The 9780-nt window shown below is 31.7% G+C and overlaps 1 protein-coding gene and 1 pseudogene across 1 annotated transcript; one reads left to right on the top strand and one right to left on the bottom strand.

The window, feature by feature from the left end:
• The first annotated feature begins 376 nt into the window (after positions 1-376).
• LOC121174168 (very-long-chain aldehyde decarbonylase CER3-like) lies at positions 377-2994 on the top strand (annotated as a pseudogene).
• Positions 2995-7135: 4141 nt separating this feature from the next.
• LOC100801497 (GDSL esterase/lipase At5g33370) lies at positions 7136-9456 on the bottom strand. The gene is made up of 5 exons (XM_003553221.5): positions 9116-9456; positions 8801-8928; positions 8380-8622; positions 8038-8290; positions 7136-7665 (listed from the first exon to the last, which is right to left on the bottom strand). The coding sequence occupies exons 1-5, from the start codon at positions 9369-9371 to the stop codon at positions 7430-7432; spliced, it is 1116 nt and encodes a 371-aa protein (XP_003553269.1). The 5' UTR covers positions 9372-9456; the 3' UTR covers positions 7136-7429.
• Between the last annotated feature and the right edge of the window lie 324 nt (positions 9457-9780).

Raw genomic sequence — 9780 nt, 5'->3', positions numbered from 1 at the left:
CACACTAATTGGTTGCAGGTCATTGTTATCCGCATTATGGTAGTCCTATTGACAGTGCATCTAACAAGAAGAAAAATCAGGTAGCACATATACATTCCATAAGTTTTGTGTAATTATTTATAGTTACAGAGATGAGGTGTTCAATGAATCTATATGGCATGTTGTATGTCTACATATTTGGGGTTGCTGGTTTCTTTCTTTTCTTTTTTCGTATTCGGTTGCTGCTTTCTTTCGACACTATTGTCTTCTTAATAAATACAGAGAGAAACAACAAAAAAAGCATATAGGTGCCTAGAAGAAAAGACAATATAGTGTGGACCAATTATGTTTGATCACAAGGGAATCTTAATTGCAATATACTTGTGCAGTTGTTGAAATGGGGCCTCCTTTATCAGCATGGCCTTGGGAGAACTTTGGAACATACAAGGTACAAAAACATCTAGCTATGCCATGCTTATTTATTTGTTATGTTAATTTTTACTTGTACTGACATAGGTTATGTGTGTCATCTTTATTTGCTTTCCAATGATATATATAGTATTTATTGTATGGGCCTTTTTTCTAACCAGAAATCAATGGATTGTTTAAAAGGGTGTTGATTTCAAGCAGATTCACAAAGAATGGGACTAGTAAACAATTCAAAATGGATTTGTTTCTGTCTCTCTCTCTTTTTAATTATTGTATTGAAATTACATTATGTTGAAAATGGTTTCATATGTACATTCTAATATACTTGTTTTTTTCCAATAGGGACAATTTGTTGATTCTGCATGCACTAGTTGCCTCCATGGCATATATGGTATATGTTTCCCTTTCTTTAGCATCTTTCTCTCTGGAATGTAAAAGGTATTATTGTTGCTTTGGTTCTTCATGTGGGAATCTCAAAGCCACTTTATTATAGGGTGCATAGGAAGTTCCATGGAGACTATCTTTTCACCCATTATCATTCACTTCATCATTGATCTCCTGTACCACAGTCTTTTACTGGTGAGAATCATATATAAACTTTACCCTTCTTCATTTTAAGCCTCCTCTTGTATTCTGATTTTGGACCTATCTGATTGTTAAAAAAAGGAAGACTTGTAAATAATTCTCTAGGCCAAACATAAAAATACATTTATTATCTTATATTCATTGCAAAATACTTTAATGTTGTGTTGGTTATTGAAATATGACTTATTTTCCTACAACTGGAAATGCAACACTTTTGGAGCATCACCTTATGACGGTAATCATTGGAATCCCTATCCTTGGGGCTTCTTTGATGGGATATGGATCAGCAAGCATGATATATGGTTATGTTTTGAGTTTTTATTTCCTGAAATGCTTGGGCCACTGCAATGTTGAAATTTTTCCTCATCAATTGTTCGAGAAACTTCCATGTCTTAGATAGTAGATATACACACCGACGTAAGTTAATTTACATTTGTTGCATCCATAATTTTCCAATATAAATCTTAGTTACTGGCATCATATATTTGATCCTCAACTAGACATAAGAAAGCTCGCATTGATTTCTATCAAATTTTTAGGACGGCAAGTCAAAAGCATTTATTGTGTGTCCTGTAGTACAAACGAAACCGTACGTGAATAGTTGTGACACTTCAGGTTCTTTATGGCATACTTGAATGTTGGTAGCGAAAGAAACAAGTGAAGAAAAATTTGAGTTGGGAAGAAAGTTTATATAAATTAGAGGAACTGTGATTTTGGATAATTACATAAAAATTGAAAATCCTTATTTGCTTTTCCTATTTTTATAGAACTTTCAAGCAACATCACTAATTAATTACCTAAACAATAATTTTAAGTGCTTTTATTTCTCTTTGTCCTTGTCCATACAAACATACCATTAAGAGAGGGGTGGATGGAAAAAAAAGGGCCTAAAGCTAATAATTTAAGGTTCTCTGTTATGAAGAGAGAAGTTCATGTAAACAACTAGTCCACAAGTTCAACAACTAGGAGGCTATTAAATTCTTTGAGAACCAAATAGCTAAAGATGTTTGTTAGGCTTGAAGCCTATTTAAATTTTTCCGCATAATGTATTTAGCTTTCTTCAATATCAAATGTCATTGGTTCAAAAGCTTATCTTTATTCATGTCCATTTCTTTGCAGTTGTGAGTTGTATGTATCATTGATTGGCTTTCTATGGTATGATGCAGATATCACCACGTACTCAACTCTGATAAGGACACTAATTTGTGCCTCTTCATGCCTTTGTTTGATGCACTTGGCAATACCCTCAACAATATTCATGGAAATCACACAAAGTACTAAGTTCAGCTTTAATAATCACTTCATCCAATTTTTCTTTTATTCATTTTGACTTCAATGCTTTATGGGAACTCAACATCATTACATCACCAATAGCATTCCACAGAAGCCGCATTCTATGTTTTGATGTAAAATAAAATTTTACCATTACCATTCAATTGTCATTGCAGGAAACGGTGATATGGTACCCCATTGTGTTTTCCTAGCACATATAGTTGATGTGTCATCCAGTATGCATGTTCAATTCGTTTATAGATCCTTTGCTTCATTGCCATACACAACAAGGTTCTTCTTGCTCCCAGGCTTGCCCATTACTTTTCTAGTTTTGCTAGCAATGTGGGCTTCGTCCTAGACCTTTTTAGTTAGTTTCTACTATCTCAGAGGCAAACTTCACCAAACGTGGCTTATACCTAGATGTGGTTTTCAGGTAGCTTTATTGGCTTAATTTATATCCATTTTTTGTTTATTTCCCTTTTTCCACCATGAATGCTGCAAAGAATGGAAATTAACAAGTATTGGTTGACTTTTATTTTTTTTTTTTCAACATTTTTACAGTATTTCTTGCCATTTGCGACTGAGGGAATCAAGAATCAAATTGAGCAAGCTATCCACAGGGCTGATAAAATTGGGGTTAAAGTCATCAGCCTTGGTGCATTGAATAAGGTCTGACACATTGAACTTGTTAAATTATTGAATCTGGTTAATTTATTGAATCTGCCCTTCTATGAGCATATAGTTGGTGAAGGTTTGAATGTCTTGTAAGTTGTAAGGTAGTAGTAGTCTTGTACATCATAATCGCTGCATAGGAATGGTGGGTGACTTTGTAACTTCAAAAACAGATTACAGATGGCCTCCCATTTTTAGTCTACCTACCTATAGATGAAATGAAAATACTAACATATTAAGAGTCACTTTATTCCATGATGAGCCATTTAGGATTTCAATCCATAGCATCTATTTTAAGTTTCTGTACTTAATTGTTACCAAGTCCATCGTGTGTTTTATAATAACAATAATCAATTATATAAGTATGCATTTAGACCAAGGTACATGACAGATCAACTGATAGAAATCATTAATTCACTGAAAGGTTCTCTATAATGGTTATTGATGTAGATAATCAGATTAACCCAACATGTATTATAGTATGTAAGGTGTTGTTAAATAACTTGTCTAATTGGAAAACCTACAGTGACTTTAACATCGATTTTTATTCAAATTGAATTTTCATAAAATAAATTGTCTAATTGGAAAAGCTTTTGTAAAAATGAATTTTTATCAAACCATGAATCCGTAACATTAACAACTTTTATTTGTATCCAAAGCAGATCAAAGATTCTAAAACTGAAGATAACTGCCAATTAGATGATAAACACATACTAAAAAAGCATGAGGATTTGCAACTCTTTTTGTACAACCAATTAAAAGCCACATGGACATAAGAATTTGAAGACAACCAGCTTTACAACATTGAAGGATCATCACATAATTTGAACATAGGTACTACAACATTATGTTTTTCTAATAGCAACAATATAATTTTGTTCTCCTACATGACTTAATTTCTTTGACTTGCGTCTCTAGCTACCTAACATGATTTTCTTTTCATTACATGTATTGGTATGTAATGTCATTACCTTAATTTTTGCCAAGTTGTGTGGTCTGAAAATGATAAAATATATAGGTGGCTATGAAAACAAATCAGTTGATTAAAAAAAAAACATTTCTATGAAGGTTCTGCCAATAACCATCTTAAAAGGTGTCACATTCTAAGATGGTCGTGTTCACATACCCGTATTAGAATGTGTCACATTCTAAGACGGTCGCATTCACAGATTCATCATAAAATGTGTCATATTCTAAGACGGTCGCATTCATAGACTCATCTTAGAATGTGTCACATTCTAAGACGGGTCTATGAACGAGACCGTCTTAGAATGTGCCACATTCTAAGACGGGTTGTTAACCGTCATTGTAGATGGGTTGTCATTCTACGACGACGGTTAACAACCGATGTTGTATGTGCTTTGAATATTAAGATAAAAAAATTGTGTTTAAATTTCTGATATAGTTACATATTGTTAAACCATTCAATTGATAACAAAATTTAAAAGTATAAGAGCATATATCAAATGTATGCTATGAGAGTGAAGTTAACCACTTCATCAAAGAAGAGTATTTAAATGAGAAAGTGTGGAGAGAGTAGAAGTCTAAGGAAACAAATAGACTTAGATCGATGTTAATTTATATTTACATGGGATTCAACTATACACTTGTTATATTGTGATGTCTTGCTTAAGCATTCAACATGTACATCCAATTTGAAGCTCCATACTTAAAAAAACACTTTAATTTTTCTCACATTCAATAAGTTAGTTATAATTATAATAATTTCTATATATAAATTGTCCAGCCATCATCACACGTGTCAATGGCTTTCTCTACGGGATTCTTGTTGGTGCAGTAGTGTTGAACTTCTAATTGTGCAGAAGTTTTAGATCACTATTAGAGTTGATCGAGAAGTACAAGTTTACATTTGATTTGTTAGTACGTTCTGCCATCGTTTTGTGGTTGGTTAACAAACATTTTTCATGGAGATGTCTAGCTTAGTTGTTTTGGACGTCATTTTAATAAAGAGAATCAAGAAGGAAGGACAAAGAGATTGTGAGTTGTTAAACATCCATTGGCACCCCTGTAAATTTTTTTAAAGTGTGTATATATTATTATAGAAATATTTTTAGGCCACCTTTAAAATTTATATAAAAAATTATTAAAACATAATACATGAAATTACAATGTTAATTGCATAAGGATAGAGAAAAGAGAAAAATATACGTATAATAAGTAACATAATGTAATAGAAAAAGAGATAAAAAAAATATTACTATAAACTTGAGTCGAGTGTTTATGATGTTGAGATATTCATATATAATTATATCAAATTATTATATATCTAATTTATTTCTTTTCTCATATATTACTTGAATCCATATATATATATAAGAAACAAATAATTAATTATCAAAACCAACAAAATAATTAAGTTAGTTTATTTTAATTAACAATTTCATAGAATTTGATAATTTAAGTAGTAGTACTTATATTTAATAACATTATTCATAATTCAAATAATAATTTTTTCACTCATATGAGTGTGAGTGTGACTTAAAATGTTAATAGGTTTTATTTGTGAAATAATGAAGTGTCTCGTCAATAAATTTTATAATAAAATAAGAATATAGTGAATCTTTATTTCTATCATTAGAGTTAGAAAAATGTATCTATAGTTTTATATAAATAAATAAATATAGTATTTTTTTATACTCAATGTAGTTATATTTTTATTTATAAAAAATATTAGATATATATAATATTAAATTATATATATTATATGCATGCAAAAATTTAACTATTTTTTGTTATATGATACCATGTTAAATTTTAACTTAAACCTAATTAACATCAAATGAAATTACCCGAGATGTATAAGTTCTTAACCCTTTAAAATCATGCAGCCTCTATATATCTCTCATTTGTTCAAGTTTTTCACCCCTAAGTTGTAACCACTGCGTAACGGAGTGCATTCCACAAGCAAAGTTTGAGCTCATCCTCCTTGCTATATATGTTACTACTTGATTCAATTCAAAGCAAGATTAAAAAAAAATGAAAATGTTAGTTGAATAAATCAAAATTGTTCGATCAAGACAAAAATATCGTGGCTGTAATATTAAATTTAGAACCCTTCAAATCGTAGTGTCTATGGATGGTTTACAAAAAAAAAAAAAAAAAAACAAGAGGTTACCATAACGATAAATCAAATTTGCAAATCCATACGTCGTATTATAAAAATTATAATCTGATTAAATGAATATTTTTATTGGGAAAATTGTACTCTATTTCCCATATTGTATATTCAGCTAAATGCTAATACGTTCAAGTTTGTAATCAGTTTCATGATATTCCCCATAATTAACATACTATTTAGAATGCATTGTCTTATTTAAAGCAAATACTTATAATACCTCATTCTCAGCATAATATATATCAAGCTCTAAAAATTTTATCCTATTTTATGTGATAAATGGTTTGAGCCTTTGAGGGACAGTATGTTAAAAACAACAACATCAACATGACAAGCGCCACCTATCTAGTTTATTCTAGAATCTTAAAGAAACAGGATTCATAACAAAGAAGCAATTTCCTTTGTGGGATTGCAAATGATCAGACCTAAACACAGTCAAAGACCAATGATATATTCAAAATAGCAAATTGGATAGTAGATACTTTTGTCTAGTTAGGGTTATGTTTAACAAAGTTAGCTGAAAAATTAGTTATAAGTTGAAAAGTTAATTTGTTAAATTATAAATATTCAGTACAACTAATTGTTGAAATATCTAAAAAAGTATAAAATTACTGAAAAAGAATAAATAATTATTTATTTAAAAATGAAAAGTAAAAAAATTGATAAATATGTTAAAGATAAAAAGAAAATAAAATATAAAAAGTTAGAAGTTAGAAGATAGCGTTTAAAAAAATGCAACTTCAAGTAACATTTTAAGAAACATTAGAAGCTACTAAACTAAAAACTTATTTTATCGAACCACCAAATGAGTTTTTTAACTAGTAAAAAAAATAAAAATTAGCTGAAAATCTGAAATATCTTAACCAACATAGTCATAATGAAAATATCATTCAAGCATGATTCATTATTGAGAAAAAATTTCAATTGAGAAGTGACAAATAAAAAATATGAATTTTTTGTAATCACCATGATTAGAGTTTTCAATTGAGTTACGCCTACATCCTTCAAGTCTAAATTTACTTTGTTATCATAGAAGATAGGCATAAAAGAAAAATAAAAGTGTAGAAATAACATTTTTGTTTCTTATAACTGCCAAGGTTGCGCTTCAGAAAGGGCGAAAAGGGACAGTGTAACATATCGTCCCTTTTGGAATGAATGTGGCATATATATTCTCCATTTCTACTTTTGGTAAACGGAAGTTATTTTCTTCCTAAAATTTAGTTCCTCACTTATACAGAAGAGTATACGATAATCATCACAATTACAATTAATATAGGTGTACTAAAAAAGTAGAAAGAGGTCATGAACTAGCATGGAAGGTGAAACAAGTTCTAGGATTATTGGGTTCGTTTATCTTCATGTGGTAATTGCATCCAAAGCTAGGATGGTGCTAAGGTTCATTGGGTTCATGTAGGCTTTAGAACCTGACATAATTTCCTCCACAATAAGCCTATTGGCCTTTTCAGATGGATGGAATGCATCCCAAAATGCATACTGCTCTCTGTTGGAGCAAAGGTTGGAGAGTGCTGTGCATAGCCCAATACCATTGTAAGGTCCTTGTCCACAACAAGCTACCTGTGATGTAACAAATCCTACACAAAACAACAATAACACAAATGTTAGTACTTGATTATTTATGACTGCACAAGTTAGAGCAAGATTTTATCTTAGAGTTTGGAATTGGGTGTATACCCCACTTATATATTTTAATTTGGTCATATCACTAATCAACATAGAATCTTTAACAATTTTAAATTATGGATGGCATATGGTCACAAAAATTTTGGTTCCTAATCCTATGAACATAGCAACCACATTGTTATTGCAAACTGCATCAACCACATTTAGCCCACATCAAATGGCAATGGTTGCAACACAACTGCAACCTCAGTCTAGAACCTTGACCAAGAGGATATAGAGTTAGATGACATGAAGATAAGTTAGTTATTAGTAGTGTGTAGTACCGAATTGTTGGGGGTTAGTAACGAAGTCGTTGTGAGCTTTTCCAGTGTTTGCAGCAATGAAAACGTCAGTTGCAATTTTGCGGTTGAGTTGAAGTAACATTTGTTCGAGTTGTGGGTTGAAGAGTGCTGCAGCTTGTTGTAGTTCAGGAGCACATTGTCCATTTCTACCACGTTGGGCCAATTCTGATGGAACACAACCCAAGGGTCCTGTGCCTGTCACAAGAACTCTGCGTGCTCCCAAATCATATAGCCTCTGCAACATATATATATATATATACGTATCATATTAGAGATTAGAGGACATTAACTGTTAATCCTTTTGATTAATCAAAAGGGTGTTACCTGCAAAAGCTTTTGGTACTCAGAGATGAGATACTTGACATATGCAGGTAGTGGGTACTGTTGGGACCTTGCTGAATTGGGCACTAAGAAGTAGTTGTTTACAAAATCATTGCCTCCTACAGTGATGAGCACTAGTGCTTGTTTCACCAAATTCTTAGCCTCTGAAGCTCCAATTATAGCACTCACTCGGTTTTGATACTCCTTAAAATATTCTAGCTGTCTATACATTCTGATCACGTTTACCTGCAAAAGTTACACACAATCATTTTTTAAGTGCACTCCTTAAATTTTACCATTTTATTATTATTTTAGAATTTATGTTGGGTTATGTTTATATATTCTGGTGCTCAAGGTTATGGGCATAACACATATTAGATATAATGGGAAAAGGTAACTATCTAGTAGCCAGTAATGAACTTACAAATTGAACTCCAGTGTCATTAAGGATTCCAATTCCAGCTGAAGCGAAATTGGCACCAACTAGTAGCTTATCTCCTCTTAATTCTGGACTCAAGTATGGCAATGTTGACTCTGCACCAAGTCTCTGACCTGAAAACAACCCAACTAGTTAGACATAAACTTTATGTGTCTATGTTAAGTTAATTATTATAGGAAAAGCTACATGACCAAAAAGGGTTCAAAACTTCAAATATGCATGATGGAAAATGAAGCTTAAAAGATGAATGTTGAAGCTAAAAAAAGTTTTAAAATGTGGGAAGAGATATGTGAACTTAACTGATAAGATCAGGAATGTTGTAGCCATTGGAGAAACGACCAGTTGGTCTATGACTTGGAGGGTAATCAATCCCATAAGGAGGAGCATCGGCACGTGCCGTGGTGGCCAAGTAATTGTTATTTCCATTGTCAACAAGTGAATCTCCAAACACAAAGAATGCTCTTGGCCTAGCTTCAACCCCAGACACAATGATTCCAACCACTAACAAGACTAAACTAAGAATGGTCAAAGGAGCAAAACTTGACAAGATTGCCATATTGAAATGAACCTTAGGATTTGGGGTTGGTAGTGTGTTAAAAAAATTGAGGACTTGTTAATTTTGAGATGTGGATTGAGGATTTCCTGTGATTCAAGTCTTTATATAATGAACTTTGTCGCACCATTTGATACAAGATCTTACTAGTTTTGGAGGTCGCTTTATTGTTCTATAATTGAAGGCTTTATGTTCTTCTAAAACCGTTGGCCTTTTTCTCAAATACATAAATGCGATAGGTTGGATTTATTGAGATTCAACAAGAAACGGAAGATGATAGTATTAATATTACATCCACAATACTTAAAAGCAATTTGACCAGAAATATATAGCTTCCACAATACTTAATTCAATATTCCATTGGCGATGCACGTATTTATTTTAGTAGTGGATTAAGCATACATGCAAACCA

This window comes from Glycine max, chromosome 19 (assembly GCF_000004515.6).
Source record: "Glycine max cultivar Williams 82 chromosome 19, Glycine_max_v4.0, whole genome shotgun sequence".
Classification (NCBI taxonomy): domain Eukaryota; kingdom Viridiplantae; phylum Streptophyta; class Magnoliopsida; order Fabales; family Fabaceae; genus Glycine; species Glycine max.
The sequence above is the reverse complement of the archived record's forward strand: the minus strand, read 5'-3'. Positions and strand labels throughout refer to the sequence as shown.

Coding starts and splice junctions, on each gene's coding strand:
- LOC100801497 (XM_003553221.5), bottom strand. CDS start 9,371: ATGGCAATCTTGTCAAGTTTTGCTCCTTTGACCATTCTTAGTTTAGTC. Junction 8,623..8,800: donor ATGACACTGGAGTTCAATTT/GTAAGTTCATTA, acceptor TAACTTTTGCAG/GTAAACGTGATCAGAATGTA. Junction 8,291..8,379: donor AGTACCAAAAGCTTTTGCAG/GTAACACCCTTT, acceptor TATATGTTGCAG/AGGCTATATGATTTGGGAGC.